This window comes from Budorcas taxicolor, chromosome 23, assembly GCF_023091745.1.
Source record: "Budorcas taxicolor isolate Tak-1 chromosome 23, Takin1.1, whole genome shotgun sequence".
NCBI classification, from domain to species: Eukaryota; Metazoa; Chordata; class Mammalia; order Artiodactyla; family Bovidae; genus Budorcas; species Budorcas taxicolor.
In genome coordinates this window covers 20,431,016-20,449,055 of record NC_068932.1, presented here as the reverse complement: position 1 = coordinate 20,449,055, position 18,040 = coordinate 20,431,016, and the positions used below count along the sequence as shown (strand labels likewise).

At 43.8% G+C, this 18,040-nt stretch overlaps 1 protein-coding gene across 1 annotated transcript in view; it reads right to left on the bottom strand.

The window, feature by feature from the left end:
* ABCC2 (ATP binding cassette subfamily C member 2) overlaps positions 1–18,040 on the bottom strand; it is a 68,852-nt gene that overhangs the window by 14,457 nt on the left and 36,355 nt on the right. The window contains exons 15-23 of the mRNA XM_052660794.1: positions 17,772–17,838; positions 16,218–16,344; positions 11,698–11,874; positions 9,908–10,075; positions 7,677–7,857; positions 3,624–3,744; positions 3,228–3,363; positions 2,151–2,370; positions 1,844–1,998 (exon numbers count right to left, since the gene is read on the bottom strand). Of these exons, the coding sequence (XP_052516754.1) occupies positions 1,844–1,998; positions 2,151–2,370; positions 3,228–3,363; positions 3,624–3,744; positions 7,677–7,857; positions 9,908–10,075; positions 11,698–11,874; positions 16,218–16,344; positions 17,772–17,838 (1,352 nt within the window). The remainder of the gene's footprint in view (positions 1–1,843; positions 1,999–2,150; positions 2,371–3,227; positions 3,364–3,623; positions 3,745–7,676; positions 7,858–9,907; positions 10,076–11,697; positions 11,875–16,217; positions 16,345–17,771; positions 17,839–18,040) is intronic.

Here is an 18,040-nt window from a genome sequence, read left to right as displayed (position 1 = left end):
TAGTTTCCTTTTTCCCATGTTCCAAATAAACAATGATGTGTATTATTATATATAATATCTGTTTTATATTTATAAAATGTAGATATATATGTTTAACATATATAATATGTATTTTATATATACACACACATATATAAGTAATTATATGTGTATGTACATAATTAATCTTCTGAAAAAGAAAACACAGAGAACTTGTATTGAGTTACTTAGGCAACAGTCATATTTTGCTAACTGTTTTTGCATGAAGAAGGAAACTATCATTAATTGTATGCTGAGCTTTGTGGTGAAGGTGACTCAGATCATAAAGCAGAGTTAGATCCCAGGTGCCCTGGAGCCAATGGCTGAGCCTTTAAGAAGAGACGGAGGTAGGGGAGGAAGGATGGAGAATCTATGCCAGTTAATGGTCAAAAGTAATCTGCACAGAACTGATAGTGAGAACGTCTTTTTTTCTCTCAACCCTGGACACAGTTATGAGGAGGGCATGGAAACCCACTCTAGTATTCTTGCCTGGAGAATCCCCATGGACAGAGAAGCATGATGGGCTACAGTCCACAGGCCATAAAGAGTCAGGCACGACTGAAGCGCATGAGCATGCATATACATATATATATCACAACATTGGAAAAGCGTGGGCAATCTTTGCAAAATTCCTGTGAGAAATCTCCCCATCCAAAATTATGTCCTTTTTAAGGCTCTAATAAAGAGCAGAAAGCTGATGTAAATTGTCTCCAATGACATCATGCCCACCATTTTTATTGCAGAGGAAAGTGACAAGTGGGGGCCAGCCCTCTTTTGAAGCAGTCGCCATGTCCCCAAAACCTGGCTGTAGGCTAGGAGCTAGACTTTCTGTGTCTGCTACAAGACCAAACTATGTGTAGCCCTACCCTTATGTAGGGCTCAGAATTGCTAAGACATTTAAAAATGTGCACCCTCTTCTACAAAAATAAGTTTGAAAATTCTCTTGGTGATAGTTGAATATTACTCTGAATTGTCTGGTTTCCTCTGTTCCTGAAATTTCCATCTCATATTCATTAAGAATCAATGAGTTCAGTCCGGTCCTTGGTAGAGAGCCATCTATGACCTTTGCATTTATTGAGCATCTCAATCCTCAGTACAGTCCTTGGCTCATAGAAGGTACCCAATAAATGTTGAATGAACAAATGCTAAGGGTTCAAGAATCCACAGCCGATGGAGACAGTGTTCCAGAACTCCATTCAAATCACAAGATTCTAAAATCCAGACCTCATTTACTTATTTGTAAAGCATCAAAAATGGGAGTTTCAGGACTGGAAGCAGCAACCACGCAAAGGGTTGCCCCACTGTCACTTCTACTCACTGTCACAACCAGGACTCTGCTTTCACTTGTGGTTTTCCCTCTGCAGAGAAACCCTTCACATCCTGCTTCCAGTGCCACCGGCCCAGCCCTCCCCCCACCATCTCTCTGGCTAACTTCTACTGCTTGAATTTCACCCTTCCTGACATTTCCCACCCTCGGTCATGCAGACGCAGCTGGCACCTTTTTCCTGTCTCTCTTTCATACTCCCAGAAAGCCACTGTGTGCACTGTTGCTCCTGGTTTTCCCATATTCTATCATCATCCTTTATTTCCTTGGCCGTCTCCCTCACTAATTGGTGACCTACTTAAAGGGCCACAGTGGTTCATCCCTGTATCTTCAGGACCCTTAGTACCACACACAAGATATTCCAGAAACATCTGCATGCTGAGTGGGACTAAAGAACTGGAACGGCCCAGTGTTGTCTAGGGGGACAATGAGAATTCTTTCCCTGTTGGAAACAGAAAAACCTCAGCCATAAACTCGTCTTACAGCCCTTGAGGTACTTACACCAGCAAACCTGTTCACTATCCGACCTATGGGTGTTGTGTCAAAAAAACTCATGGGTGCTCGAAGGATATTGTTCAGCAGTTGCTTGTGAAGGATGTTTGATGCATGGTTACAACCATAGACACTCCAGATGTTCGCTATGAACACAAAGAAACCTAGAAATGGAAGCAGTGTAGTCAGCACCGTGCACAGGGACCCCTGGAGACTCGCGCCAGGGACACAGCGGCAAATGCTTTCCCGAGTGGAGGCAAAGGAAGGGGACCTGACAGACTGTCGCAGGGACAGCTGCTGTAGCCATCACACATACCTTGTGCTATTCCCAGAGCTCCATAGACGCCAACTCTCAGGTCCCTCTGAGAGGATGGATAGTTGGTGCCGTTGTATTTTTTAGAGTCGCTGGTCCAAGCACTGAGCCAGAGGTTTGATCCAATAAAAGCCACATAATAGATCACAAACCCCAAGAGGATGAAGACTATCGAGCACCATCCTATTGCTTGTAGGTATTTCAGGTAGATGGAGAACTTCACCTGCAAAGCCCCCACCTCAGTGTTAGCAGAAGTCCTACTGGCATTTTGGGTTTCCCTGACGGCTCAGATGGTAAAGAATCTGCCTGCAATGCAGGAGACCCAGGTTCAATCCCTGGGTTGGGAAGATCCCTTGAAGAACAGAATGGCAACCCACTCCAGGATTCTTGCCTGGATAATCTCATGGAGGGAGGAGCCCGGCAGGCTACAGTCAATGGGGTCGCAAACAGTAGGGCACAACTGAGCAACTGACACACACTATTGACTTTCGGTGAGGAATATCAATCATCGGGGAACGCAGTGCTTCGGAAAAGTGGATAGCAGGTAGCAAAATTCGGTAAGGGGTCACATTTCTATACGGGCAAGATAATAATCAATGCTGAAATATAATGCGGGATAAATAACCATCAGATTATTAATGAACTTCTAGATGAAATTAAGAGCAACAGATATAAAAACAGAGTGGGACAGATAAGGCTATACCACAGACCGTGTTTTATTAATGTTTAAGACCTTAAATTTAGGAGCTTGGTCTTAAGTTTTATTAACTTGAACAGTGTGCTATGAGTCTGATAGGTTGGTATTCTCCAGCTCCCAGAATCGCATCTCATTTTTGTTGCTTTCACACGTGAAGTGTGGTATGACGATATTCACAGGATGTGTGTCATTCTTCATGGAAGTACGATTTGATAAAGAGCCTAGAGCCTCTGCTAACATTTCAATGATAAATTTAAAGACTGGCAGTGCACATAAGACATATTCCTCTACAGATATGTATTCAAATCATCAAACTTAAAAATATTCGAATCCCAAGCCTACTGTCACCTCTAATGAATGGTACTTTTCACTGTGACATTCACCTTTCCAGTTTGTACAAATTCCTTCTTGATGAGTTTTTGTCCTCTCACTGGTTCTTCCTCTTCCTTCAGGATATTCGCATTCCGAATTTTCAAGGAGTCCTTTAGGGACTTCAGACGCCTGCTACTGGACCTAGATCTGAAAGATTGAGAGGGGAAGTTTTCCTTCCAAGTGTCTTCTCGGAAGCAGGTGTCACGGTCGTTCTGTGTGCATCACGGTGCATTTCAGAGCCGATGATCATAGGGGAAACACACCACCCCAACCCTACTCCCCATGCTCAGAAGCAAAAGGAGGGCTGGGAGCATCCACGTGGACACTCAGGAAAAAAAAGAGGAAAAGAGAATGATCAAGGGGAACTACGGAAGTAATGCGGGCTGCCAGCTGAACAGATGACCAACCTGTGGCTCAGTGTTCGATGAAGATCATTCTCTCTTTTCATGGACAAGGAGGCCACATCCTCTGAGATTTCCTCCACACTGGGCACCAGCCCACAGTCATCGTCTTCACTGTCGTCATTGACTAGGAGACACATCAAAGGTTAAGGAGAGAGCTGCATGGAGCTGTCATAGCCCCATGAACAAGGAGAGAAGTCTTGTCTGATTTTGCTGACAAGAGATCTCAGATGTACATACAGGTTGGAATTTTTACTCCAGAAATACTATTTATTAGGGCATCTCTTTGAGAAATACCAGAATACAGGAAAGATGAGTTAATATTTCACTGGAAGAGAAAAGGCAAAACGGAGAATATTTCCAGAAACTTCTAAGTTCCTTTGGAGCAGGAAAGAACTTTTAAGTATTATAGGAGACAAACAGTAGAGTCATAATCCTCAGAACTGACTAAAAAGGTGAGTGTAAATTTAAAATGTTCTGCTTGAAATTCAACTAATTTAAAGCATTTTAAAAAAGCATACCCTGAAAAGGTAAAACAGCTTGGGCTGTGAAAATCGTAATGACCTCCAGAAATTGAGACTTCTGTAAAAGCAATGAGCATAATGGTCAGAAATGATCAAAACCAAATTTTCCATAACTTTGAAGTTAACCAAAGGCTTGCAAAAATCCAAGGAGCATTTATTTAGGAAAAAAGGCTAAATCTCAGAAAGAACAGTAAGCTTTGTAATAGTTTAATTTACCCTATTTCCCTGTCCCTCTCCTTAGATCTGCTGTAGTCTAGAAAACCAACAGCAAACCAATTACAATTATTGTAACCTAGCAGCTACTGGAGGGAACAGTGTGGGTTCAGAACATGCCCCAAACCTCATTGCTGGACAATTGTCATTATTTGACAGCCTGGCAGTCCTCTGGAAAACCCCATTCACAGGGCTTGTCTTTACTGAGCCTGACTTGGCATTGGCTCTAATAATCAGCAGTTGTTTAACATCTCAGCTGCCTGTGTCAGTGATAACAGCTGGGGCAAATAAGAAACCAACCAAGAACTTAAAAAAAAATCTGGGGAATAAGATATTCATAGGGAGTTTCGATATCTTCAGTATATTCCTAGCAATCAAGTATGTCAAACATATGTGTAGGGTTGCACACCTACCCAGGAAAGACTTGAGAATGTCTTACTCCCTTACCTCTGGCTTAACTTCAGACTCTGGGCAAGCAGGCAACAAAGACTGAGATGGAACTGTAAATTGCCTGCTGGCTTGTTAAAAAAGACATGCCCCCCACCCCTCATTCCCACAGAGTCTCTCAGCAAAGGCTGAGTGACTTATTGGTTGCAGGCACTTAATGAAACCTCTAACCTCTTGGTCATCATCCGACCACTAAGCCAACCAAGCAGGAACATCAGTGACCACATGAAATAAAGAATGTAGACTTAGCAGAATTAGTTCGGGAAACTAAGCGTTAGGAAGAGGAACCACAACAAACCCTGGTGGAGGAAGGAGAGGAGAGAGCTTGTATTTCCAGAATTGTTAGACTAATTAAAATGATCAGTTTCCAGCAAAAAATGAGACATACAAGGAAGCAGGAAAGTATGGGGTTGTACACAGGAGAGAGAAAAAAAAAGCGGTCAACAGAAAATGTACTCAAGGAAGCACAGGTGTTGGACTTACTGACAAAGATTTTAAATCAGCTATGATAAGTATGCTCAGAAAACAACAGGAAACCATGTCTCAAGATCTAAAGGAAGTGAAAAGAAAGTGTTAGACAGTCAGTCATGTCCGACTCTTTGTGACCCCATGGATTGTAGCCCACCAGGCTTCTCTGTCCATGGAATTCTCCAGGCAAGAATACTGGAGTGGGTTGCCATTTCCTTCTCCAGGGGATCATCCCCACCCAGGGATTGGATCTGGGTCTCTAAAGGGAAGTTCTCACCAAATAGAGACCATCTCTATTAGACCCACTGGGATGGGCCCCTGATCCAATACGTCTGATGTCCTTGTGAAAAGGGGAAACGTGGACACAAATGCGCATAAGAGAGAAAACCATGTGAAGACGAAGGCAGAGGTTGATGTTGTGTATCTATAGCCAAGAATGCCAAAGACTGCCAGCAAATCACTCGGAGAAAAACCTGGAATAGATCCTTCCCTGTTACCTTCAGAAGGAACACATCTTGTTGACACCTTGATTTTGGACTTCTCACCTCTGCAACGGTGAGTGACAATACATTTCTGTTGTGTAAGACACCAAGTTTGTAGTGTTTTGTTACAATGGCTAATTAGGAAACACTGAGCCCACACTGACACAGGTTACCTTGCCCTCTTGCCCTTTCCTTTCTTCTACCGTCTGGGGTCTGTACCTTGAGCCCTGGAAACCACACAACAGCATGCCAGGCACTGCGGCTTACACAACTTCTCAGAAATGGCCTGTCAGTGTGACCCAAACGAAGGGTTTGCAAACTCTCTCTGTACACAAAAGACAGGATTTTTCAAAGGGGCCGTCTACCCCTGGGGGTTTAGATAAACAGAACTCACATCCAGGCAAATCAGAAGAAAAAAGTTGAGAATTAGAATGAGAAACCTGTACAGGTTGAGGTGATGTGGTTGACTGAGCAATAACTCAGGGGATCCAGCATCAGACCCTTCCCTCTGCTGGAGACCAGTTCCCAGGCAGGCGCTTTTTGTTTTCTCCAGGCCAATCCCCGGAGCACATAAAGGCTGAGGGAAAGCTCTGACCCCCTCCTTCCTGCTGGCATCCCTGCTCAACTTTCCTGTACTGGCTCCCAGTCCCTGTAGCCCACACCATCCTAAGGTCATCGAAGACACCCAAGGTCAGTCTTCGTTTCTATAAACACTGTCTTGCCAGTGTTTATAGACTTCCTGGTTTAGGCTTTTCTTTCTGACTCTTGTGGTTTAAAACTATCACATATTTCTGACCTCAAGGCTTGAATGTGCTCCCACTTCTAGGCTCTGAAGTTTCTACCTCTTCTGATTGACTCTCAGAATGCCCCTGCAGATCTTGCTTTCTCAGCCCTGACCTCCTGTTGGTAATTGCCACCTGAAGCAGATACCCAGAACCATGCCTGGGATGACTCCTGGCAGGTTCTTGGGAGGGACCTCAGAGACCAGGGCTCCATTACTGCCTGGAACTAATCAGTGACCCCAGTGGTCCTGTATTAGGTTGGGGCCGTTCCTGTGGTATATTGTGACACTATGCAACTGCCACAATTCTGTTCTGCTTTGAAACACCCAGCGGTGTTTGGTATGTTAGTCAAGATTCCTTTGTTAGGGCTTAGCAATGATTTAGCAGTACACTATTAATACCAGGTATTATGAAGCTGTCCAGGAAGTGCTTTTAATGAGTTTGAATAGGTAGGGTGGAATATGTGAAGCAGGACATTCCCTAAAAGGGGGTCAACTCCTGCCCCTGGTGTCTCTTCTCTCCCACAAGAGCTAATCACCCCATACCTCCAGTCATCTTGTAACTGAACTGAAAGTCGCTCAGCCATGTCCGACTCTTTGCAGCCCCATGGACTATACAGTCCATGGAATTCTCCAGGCCAGAATACTGAAGTGGGTAGCCTTTCCCTTGTCCAGGGGATCTTCCCAACCCAAGGATTGAACCCAGGTCTCCCGCAGTGAAGAAGGATTCTTTGCCAGCTGAGCCACATGGGAAGCCCAAGAATACTGGAGTGGGTAGCCTATCCCTTCTCCAAGGGATCTTCCTGACCCAGGAATCAAACTGCGGTCTCCTGCATTGCAGGCAGATTCTTTACCAACCGAACTATCAGGGCAGCCCCATCTTCTAAAGAGTAACCTATGACTGCATGTCAGAGGCCAGATGAGCTGGATGGGCCCCTAGTTTGGCTCACATAAAAAATGTCTATGTCTGTGTTTCTTTACAGAGACACAAAACACAGGAAAAACAGATATTGGATCTCTGGCTAACTCACTTCCGCATCTAGTCCACTGGGTGCTGAGCAGGTCAGCAGGCAAATAGTGGTAGTTTTCTACTCCCGTCCCTTCCATACCCAAGTTCTATCCTGTCCCAGTCCTCTTCACATACCTGTGGCCTCATCTTCAGGACCCGTCTGTTTCACAAATGTCTTCAGATTCTTAGCAAATAATCCTTTATTGGCCAGCAGAGTGCTGTAGGATCCCTTCTCCAGGATGGTGCCATTCCCCACAACCACAATCTCATCCACTTGGGGAAGAAAGTGAATGCTGTGTGTCACCAAGATTCGAGTCTGTAAAAATAACAGCAAGTTGTGCTGACGATCCTGTGACCACCTTCTTTAGCTTACTCTTGAAAAGGCAAAACAGAGTCACTGTGGGGCTTTGCTTCCAAATGTGGCCCTGACCACTTAACCTTTTTCTTTTACTTTCTCTTTACTTCCCAGCATCTCATCCTAAAATATGACTGTGTGTGTAAAACGAGACTCCTGTCATCATGAATATATTCAGTTATTTTCCTGTAGTGACAGTGAGGTTTGCCCTGCACACATTTCCCTCCAGCTTTCTGGGCAGCCAAGAGTCAGGCTTAGTGATGTCACTTGAGATAAAGGGCTATCAATACAACTGAGGCACGCAAAACTAACTGCCCTCTCACTAATCAGCAAACCACTGATCTAACAAGAACTGCCCAGATTATTTCAGCATGTTAGAAACATTACAGGTCAAGGACCTTTGTCTTTGGCCCAGGCCCTCTCTGGTGTGGAGGACTTGGCACTCCTTGTATTGTTGTCTATTTATGGACCACACTGACTCCTGACACAGGGATTCCACTCAAAGAAAGATGAACACTTGCAGATGAGTAATGAGGCTCAAATAGGGGTCATGGTATTGAGATGAGCCTCTGGTGCAATAGCCCAAGCCCACTGCCTCTGCTTTCTACAGACAGCTCCACAGACACCAGGTCACTCGTATCACGAAGATGCAGGAGATGCCCATCTTTGAGTCTCAGCTCAAAGCCAGCCCTTTTGGTAGCCTTTCCTGAGTCCCCAGGCAAGAACTGGGTATTTCTCCAATGTTTCCTCTGTAGTTTGTATGTTGTTGGGGTTTAGCTGCTAAGTCAATGTCTGACTCTTTTGCAACCCCGTAAACTGTAACCCGCCAGGCTCTTCTGTTCATGGGATTTCCCAGGCAAGAATACTGGAGTGGGTTGCCATTTCCTTCTCCAGGGGCATCTTCCCAACCCAGGAATCAAACTTGAGTCTCCTGCTTTGCAGGCTGATTCTTTACCACTGAGCCACCTGGGAAACCCACCAGATAGTAATTTGTATAGATTGCCATTAAAAATAATTCTTGTGTTATAATATTATTGCTTGCTTTTTGATATGTCTGCCGGTTAGATAAGTCACTTGAGAGCAGAGACGAGAAATTTTCATCTGTTTGCCCAGTCTTTGCAATGAACCAGGCCCAGAGTGGGTATTCAGTTTAAGAATGAATACAGCCAATTAGCTTTAAGGACAGAAAGCAGGACCAAAAATAGGAGGGAAAGTGAGTTCCCGTTGACTCACTGATCTGAGAGAGAGGTAAAAAGCCTCAGAGGGACAGCCACCCTGTCAACCCTACCAGCCTGAGTGGAAGCATTCAAAAAAATCTTGAAGGGAGCAAGCCAAACACAAGATAGAGTGCTGCCAGCCCCCACTCTACACTTGCTATTGGAGGGAATGCTTGTGCAGAATTTCTATTCTCTCCCAGTACCCTCATGTTCTCACCAACCCAGAAGCTCTCAGAATCTCCTTATTCAAGCAATTTTATAATCCAGCCTCTTGCCCATCTTCCTCTCTCCTGAGGCTGGTGTTTGGTGCTGAAAATTCCAGCCCTCCCATCACTTGTCCTCCCATCACATGTGGACTATGCGTTTAAACAAGCTCCAGAAGACAGTGAAGGACAGGGAAGCCTGGCGTGCTACAGTCCATGAGATTGCAGAGTTGGACACAATTTAGCAACTGAACAACAGCAAGTTCTATGCCAGGAACTAGTGACAAAACCAAATATGTTTCTTCCTATATGACAGATCTCTAAGGACTTTTTAACCATAATTAATCACCCTTAATTAATAAGAGGCTCAATGTTGGAGCCAGAGAATAAGGCTCAAATTACCCAGTTCTCACATAAGCTATGACCACTAGGTGGGAGACCTCACCAGGCCATTTCCTGCAAGACCAGCAGGATATTATCTCCTCAGCAGCCCAGGAGGGCAGGGAAATAAGGGAATCTGCTTTAGGACCCAGCAGTCCTAGGAGATGTGTGCCCTTCTTCATGTCTTCATCACTTTAAATAAGTTCTCACCTTGCCTTTCAATAGGCCATTGGGACCCAAGACCTTGTTGAAAATATGTTTTCCCACATGGGCATCCACAGCTGACAGAGGGTCATCCAGAATATAGATGTCTGAATTTTGATAGGTAGCTCTGGCCAGGCTGATCCGCTGCTTCTGACCCCCACTGAGATTTATACCCTGAGGAAGAAAAGAATTTATATTAAGTACTGAAACTGAGTCCCCCTAAAACTGAGTTCTTCTACTGAATTTATGATAAACATCTCTATTCAAAACTTTATTCCCATTCTTGGCTCATACCTGTTCCCCTCAAGTTAAGGAATATAAAAGGGAGGATTGAAACAAAGCAGGACCCTGCAGGGCAATCTCCTGGGTACAAAAGCCCCTCTGTGTCCCCTGTTTCTTATTTGTAGAAAAAAAAAAAAGCCTTAGTCTCCCTGGCCTTCCTGAGTTCCAAGCAGTTACTAATTAGGGAAGCGAGGGAACGTGGAAACAAAGGAAAAGCAGTCAAGAAACAATAGTTCAGCTATAAAACAGAGCCCCAGCTCCTCCTTAAGGGGGATATGTAACAATCTGCATATCTCTAAATTGTTCTGCAGAAACAAAAATTCTCATGCAGTTGGAGGATGCTAACTGCACGCTGACCATAAGCACTTAGACCTGAAACTGGTTGGAACCAAAAGGTTGGTGATTAAGAGTCCTGAAATAGCACCCTGTTACTTTACCACCAACCAATCAGAAGAAAGTCTACAAGCTGCAACCCTCACCCCAGATGTTGCCTTTAAAAACCCTCTCCTGAAAGCCACTGAGGAGTTCCAGTATTTCGAGCATTAGCTGACCGTTCTCCTTGCTTGGCCCTGCAATAAACTGTACTTTCCTGTACCACAGCTCCGTGTCAGTAGGCTGGCTTTGTTGCATGGTGGGCAGCCAGACTTGTATAAAGGAACACAAGTTCCTTTATACAAATAAATATCTTTGATTCAAATAAATAACTTTAAACCTAATAATTAAATGTGTGCCCAGGTTATCATTTGATATCATATAATGTACTTATTTTGTTGTTGCTGTTGTTTCCTGCCCCAGGAGAATGTAGAGCTATATCAGGGTGGGTTTTCTGTTTGTTTGTGGATATAACTCCAGCACTTAAAATACTATTTGACACACAGTAGGTACTCAAGAAATGTATGCTGAATTAAGAAACAAAATCACTCTAGAGCTGTATCTGCAGTCTCCTAACCTCAAGACCTTTCCGCAAAAGACTGCTATATTTATTTATTTATTTTTTATATTTATTTTTAATAATGGGGAAAGGATAAAAACATCTTAAATAAATTGTAATCAGGGATTTGTAAACCAATTATACTATATTCATATAATATGAAATGGTCATTAAAAATTAACTTTTAAGAAAGGCATTTAATAATGTATTAGATTTCTATGTGTTCACTGCAGATTATTAGGACCCTACTCTGGCCCACGTTAGTGTACAGAATTAGAGTTCAGACAGCTCCCGTCTGCCTCTGGCCCTCCACCAGAGATCTACCTCATGTTAGCTGCTGGTTAGTTAACCAGGTCCTAGGTTCATTATCTTTCCTTTTGATTACACAACTCTTATATTTGCTTTCAGGTACAAAATTTTAAATTTCTGAGTTGTTTGCACAAAATATTGTGCAAACTCAAGTTTTCTGATGTTTGTTCCAGGCTTGACTACCAAAATTGATCAACTATTTTACCGCCATGCACTTCTTTACCATCCTCACTCATTTCCTTCACCCTTCAGGATCCCCTTGTGTCCCAAGTACCTTCTCTCCAATCTCAGCCATGTCTCCTCCAGGCAGCACTTCCAAGTCAGGGAGGAGGGCACAGGCTTCCAGAACTTGCTGGTATTTCTTTTCATCCAACTCTGATCCAAAAAGGATGTTTTCCTTTATGGTGCCATTCTGGATCCAAGACTGCTGTGGGACATAGGCTACAGAGCCCTGGATGGGAAGGATTAGACCACATGACTGCTCTGCACCTCGGGAAATGCAGGGCTGAAGGAGGGGGTGCTGGAGGTGGGAGGAACAAATGGAATGTAGCTTTGGAAAAATGTCAGGCTGACTGGACAATTGATCTTTGTAAAGGTACATGTATTTATTGCACCAACTAGGGAGAAAAAGTCAATATCCTATGCATCATTTACAGTCTCCTTTTTGGACTATCACTCTCTAGTCATGATCTGAAAGTTGAAGGATGAATGCACATGCTGCTTCTAGAACAGGGTTTTAGTCAGACCCTAGTGAGTTTACTAGGACCAACACAGGGCCAGCCCTGATAGGGGAAACCAGATAGATGACATCATAGAAAGTAAGAATTCAGAGATGGAAATTTGGGCACCAGGCTGATGCATGAATCGATGTCAAAAAAAGATCGAGGGTAAATGCCCTCGGGTTTGAGAACAAACTTGGTTATGAATTAGCAGGAAAAAGTGCCCTGAAAGGAGTTAGGAGACAGAGATAAATATGTAGTCTGATCTGCTATGCTGCATGTTTGTTTAATGTAAACTATCTCATTCAATTCAGTTGCTCAGTCGTGTCCAACTCTGCGACCCCATGAATCGCAGCATGTCAGGCCTCCCTGTCCATCACCAACTCCTGGAGTTCACCCAAACTCATGTGCATTGAGTCGGGATGCCATCCAGCCATCTCATCCTCTGCCATCTCCTTCTGCTCCTGCCCCCAATCCCTCCCAGCATCAGGGTCTTTTCCAATGACTCAACTCTTCACATGAGGTAGCCAAAGTATTGCAGTTTAGCCTCAGCATCAGTGCTTCCAATGAACACCCAGGACTGAGCTTTAGGATGGACTGGTTGGATCTCCTTGCAGTCCAAGGGACTCATGAGTCTTCTCCAACACCACAGTTCAAAAGCATCAATTCTTTGGCGCTCAGCTTTCTTCACAGTCCAACTCTCACATCCATACATGACCGCTGGAAAAACCATAGCCTTGACTAGACAGACCTTTGTTGGCAAAGTAATATCTCTGCTTTTGAATATGCTATCTAGGTTGGTCATAACTTTCCTTCCAAGGAGTAAGCGTCCTTTAATTTCATGGCTGCAATCACCATCTGCAGTGATTTTGGAGCCCCCCAAAATAAAGTCTGACATTGTTTCCATGGTTTCCCCATCTATTTCCCATGAAGTGATGGGACCAGATGTCATGACCTTCGTTTTCTGAATGTTGAGCTTTAAGCCAACTTTTTCACTCTCCTCTTTCACTTTCATCGAGAGGCTTTTGAGTTCCTCTTCACTTTCTGCCATAAGGGTGGTGTCATCTGCATATCTGAGGTGATTGATATTTCTCCCGGCAATCTTGATTCCAGCTTGTGCTTCCTCCAGCCCAGCGTTTCTCATGATGTACTCTGCATATAAGTTAAATAAGCAGGGTGACAATATACAGTCCTTGATGTACTCCCTTTCCTATTTGGAACCAGTCTGTTGTTCCATGTCCAGTTCTAACTGCTGTTTCCTGACCTGCATAAAGGTTTCTCAAGAGGCAAGTCAGGTGGTCTAGTATTCCCATCTCTTGAAGAATTTTCCACAATATATTGTGATCCACACAGTCAAATGCTTTGGCATAGTCAGTAAAGCAGAAATAGATGTTTTTCTGGAACTCTCTTGCTGTTTCGATGATCCAGCGGATGTTGGCAATTTGATCTCTGGTTCCTCTGCCTTTCCTAAAACCAGCTTGAACATCTGAAAGTTCACAGTTCACATATTGCTGAAGCCTGGCTTGGAGAATTTTGAACATTACTTTACTAGCGTGTGAGATGAGTGCAATTGTGCAGTAGTTTGAGCATTCTTTGGCATTACCTTTCTTTGGGATTTGAATGAAAACTGACCTTTTCCAGTCCTGTGGCCACTGCTGAGTTTTCCAAATTTGCTGGCATATTGAGTGCAGCTCTTCACAGCATCATCCTTCAGGATTTGAAACAGCTCAACTGGAATTCCATCACCTCCACTAGCTTTCTTCGTAGTGATGCTTTCTAAGGCCCACTTGACTGCACATTCCAGGAATCTGGCTCTAGGTGAGTGGTCACACCATCGTGATTATCTGGGTCATGAAGATCTTTTTTGTACAGTTCTGTGTATTCTTGCAATCTCTTAATATCTTTTGCTTCTGTTAGGTCCATACCATGTCTGTCCTTTATCAAGCCCATCTTTGCATGAAATGTTCCCTTGGTATCTCTAATTTTCTTGAAGAAATCTCTAGTCTTTCCCATTCTGTTCTTGTCCTCTATTTCTTTGCATTGATCGCTGAGGAAGGCTTTCTTATCTCTCCTTGCTATTCTTTGGAATTCTGCATTCAAATGGGAATATCTTTCCTTTTCTCCTTTGCTTTTCGCGTCTCTTCTTTTCACAGCTATTTGTAAGGCCTCCTCAGACAGCCATTTTGGTTTTTTGCATTTCTTTTCCATGGGGATTGTCTTGATTCCTGTTTTCTGTACAGTGTCACAAACCTCCATCCATAGTTCATCAGGCACTCTATCAGGTCTAGCCCCTTAAATCTATTTCTCACTTCCATTGTATAACCATAAGGGATTTGATTTAGGTCATACCTGAATGGTCTACTCGTTTTCCCTCCTTTCTTCAATTTAAGTCTGAATTTGGCAATAAGGAGTTCATGATCTGAGCCACAGTCAGGTCCCAGTCTTTGGCTGCAAAGAATATAATCAATCTGATTTTGGTGTTGACCATCTGGTGATGTAGAGTCTTCTCTTGTGTTGTTGGAAGAGGGTGTTTGCTATGACCAGTGCATTCTCTTGGCAAAACTCTATTAGCCTTTGCCCTGCTTCATTCTGTATTCCAAGGCCGAATTTGCCTGTCACTCCAAGTGTTTCTTGACTTCCTACTTTTGCATTCCAGTCCCCTATAATGAACAGGACATCTTTTTTGGGTGTGAGTTCTAAAAGGTCTTGTAGGTCTTCATAGAACCATCAAGTTCAGCTTCTTCAGTGTTACTGTTTGGGGCATAGGCTTGGAGCACCGTGATATTGAATAGTTTGCCTTGGAAATGAACAGAGATCATTCTGTTGTTTTTGAGAGTGCATCCAAGTACTGCATTTCGGATTCTTTTTTGACCATGATGGCTACTCCATTTCTTCTAAGAGATTCCTGCCCACAGTAGTAGATATAATGGTCATCTGAGTTAAATTCACCCATTCCAGTCCATTTTATTTCACTGATTCCTAGAATGTCGACGTTCACTCTTGCCATCTCCTGTTTGACCACTTCCAATTTGTCTTAATTAATGGACCAGGTTCCTATGCAATATTGCTCTTTATAGCATTGGACCTTGCTTCTATCACCAGTCACATCCACAACTGGGTATTGTTTTTGCTTTGGCTTGTTCCCTTCATTCTTTCTGGAGTTATTTCTCCACTGATCTCCTGTAGCATTCATGAACAGTATGAAAACTATCTCATTAATGATCAGTAAATCAGGGAATAAATGTCAGTATAACGTGGAAGAAGTGTTGGCTCTTAAAAATTTTCCAGGCTTGTCAATTTTAAGTAATCAGGGGCATATTTTCTTATAATAAAGAAGAATGGCTTAGCAATATATGAAGATCTTAACAAGAAAAGCTAAAAATCTACAGACATGCCTCTTTTGGGTGCAAGTAGTGGCTGGTGAAATGATTCCAAGTACCTATAATTTCCCCTAAATTTAGCTCTCTGGTGAAGCTAAGAGTGCTGATGGAGATGCCTCGAAAACATTTCCTCTCTGTTAAAGTGCCCTCCAACACCCAGCTCTCAAAGGAAGAGGCAAGAGGCCCAGAACCAATTGTGAAGCTGGGTACAACAGTCAGTGGAGATTTTACTCTGCTACTGTTTTTACTGTTATTGCTCTTATTGGTTTTGTTGGTAGCCTGGCTGCATATATTTTAAATGATCTGTTCCAGCTCTTTCCCCAAGTCCTCTTATTTTTATTGCATAATTTTGTAGATTAGGAGGTTTTCAGAAACATGGATTATAGTAGAATTACCTATACTTTGAAAGAAGACATCTTTCAACAGTTTTCAAACTTCAGTATGCACATGAGAATCACCTGGGAAGCTCATTAAAAATGCAGGTTTTAAAAATCTACTCCAGAATATGACTATATATGTGGGGTAGGGCAAAGAATCTGTAGTTTATAAGTCTCCTAGATGTCTCCGAGACCCCACCAACGGCAGCCTGACAGGAGCGGTTATCAGATTCTAATTGTTTCTCCCTATGAGAAGGCAGCACTCAGCGCTGCCCACATCTGAGTGTCAGAAGTCTTCTCCTTGGCATTCCTTCTCACCTTGACCGTGATGTGCCCGTGGACATTTTCCATTTCTCCCAGCATGGCTGACATCAAGGAAGATTTCCCAGAGCCCACAGTGCCCACCACAGCCACCAGCTGGCCTGGCATAATGTCCAAGTTCACACTGAAAGAGAGAAGTGTACTTGAAGGAAGTGGAGGGTAGACGTTCACGGCACTTCTCAGATGCCCAAAGGACTTTTCAGATGCCAAAGGAGATTTTCCTTCAAGATTGGAAAATATATCTTGGATATACAAAGTTTCAAAGTAGTCCTCTAATGTTTGTTGTTTTTTTTTTCCTCTAAGACTTTAGAGAGTAAGGCTTAATTTATAAGTTGTTTGTGCAAAAAGCCAGTTTCCAATGGAAAAATAATTTCAGAACTATGTGGCACCATTGAACAAGACCCTATTTGTTCAAATCCCAACTCTGCTACAGCTGAGCTGTGTGATCTTAGAGTCTCACTTCTCCTGGACTCTCAATTTCTAAACTAATGGGGCTGGGACAGAGTAATGCATCCCAAACTCGACTATTCAATGAGAAGAGCAATTCAATAAAATACTCACTGAGCGCACAGATGTCCTGCCCCCTGCCCTGGAGATTTGGCTGAGTGTGGCTGGGTAGGGGCCCACACTGGGCCAGGCTCTGGGAAACTCTCTGTTCTAGTCCTAATATTTAAGTTCCTAGAACATTAGGAACTTGTTCTCAGGCTTTCTGAACCTGCCCACCCAGCCGGGCTCCGTCTAGACTTATACTACCAGCAAAGTGGGAGCTATGTCCACTCTCCTCTCTCATACAGTTGAGGCTTTCAGGTTAGCAGGGCTCAGGGCTTCTGGACTGACATATGTTGAGGCAAGCTCCAGGGTCCATGTTAGGGGATGGAGAAACAAGAGAGAGTGTGGAAAGTGGCAGGAAGACTATTAGGTGTAATCAGTTGTGAGAAAGCCTGGCCTGCTCGGGCTCCTGGCGTACTCTGCGGCACTGTGCTCGTGATGAAGCTGGTGTGCTCACACACGTAGTGCTTAAGGAACACATTACATGCAGCAGTGTGGCAAGAAAGGGTTGGCTTAAGGCAGGGAGTGACCTACAGGGCAGAATGTGAGAAGGGGTTATGTAGATGAAAAATTCCAGATCTGAAGTTGAGTATAGAAGCAGCTCACATCATCCCCTCTGGGTCCTTCATGATAACTATTCTTCAGTGAATAAGTGAACTTGAGTTTAGGTTCTCGTGAGTATCCTCTGGCACATCCAGAGACCTAGGCTACCTGCCAGCCTGCACTACGTCCATCCACAATCTGGAGAATACATGTCTTCACAGGTTCTCAGCTGTACTGTCCCCCAGGAGGAAAGCGGCGGTGGGAGGGGACAGGAGGAGGGCAGGTGCAGTCACAGGGACTGCAGCCAGTTTATCCCTCCAGGGATTTAGCCTGCACTAGTATCTAACTGAACATGGGCACAGCTTGCTTCCCCATGTGGTATATTATATGGAATTTCCCTATAACAAGACCAGCAAGGAGAATCTTAAAATACAGCAAGAAGAAAAGGAGGCAACTCACTCTTGGATTGTGACACCCAAATCATGGTCCCAGGTAAATGACGCCTCAGAAAACTGCACAGCTTTATCTGTTGAGAAAAATTCCTTTCTTTAAGTCAGATGTAGGTCCCCACATGTCTGTCTGCCTTTTCTCAGCCTTCATGTGTCCCTTGTTCCTTCCTCCAGAAGAGCCTGCCTTTGTCTGGTGCTAAATCCTGAGCTGTCAAGAGGCAAATGAAAGCCCCAGGGGTGAGACCAAGTGTCGCCTGCATACAAAGTCCTTTATTTACT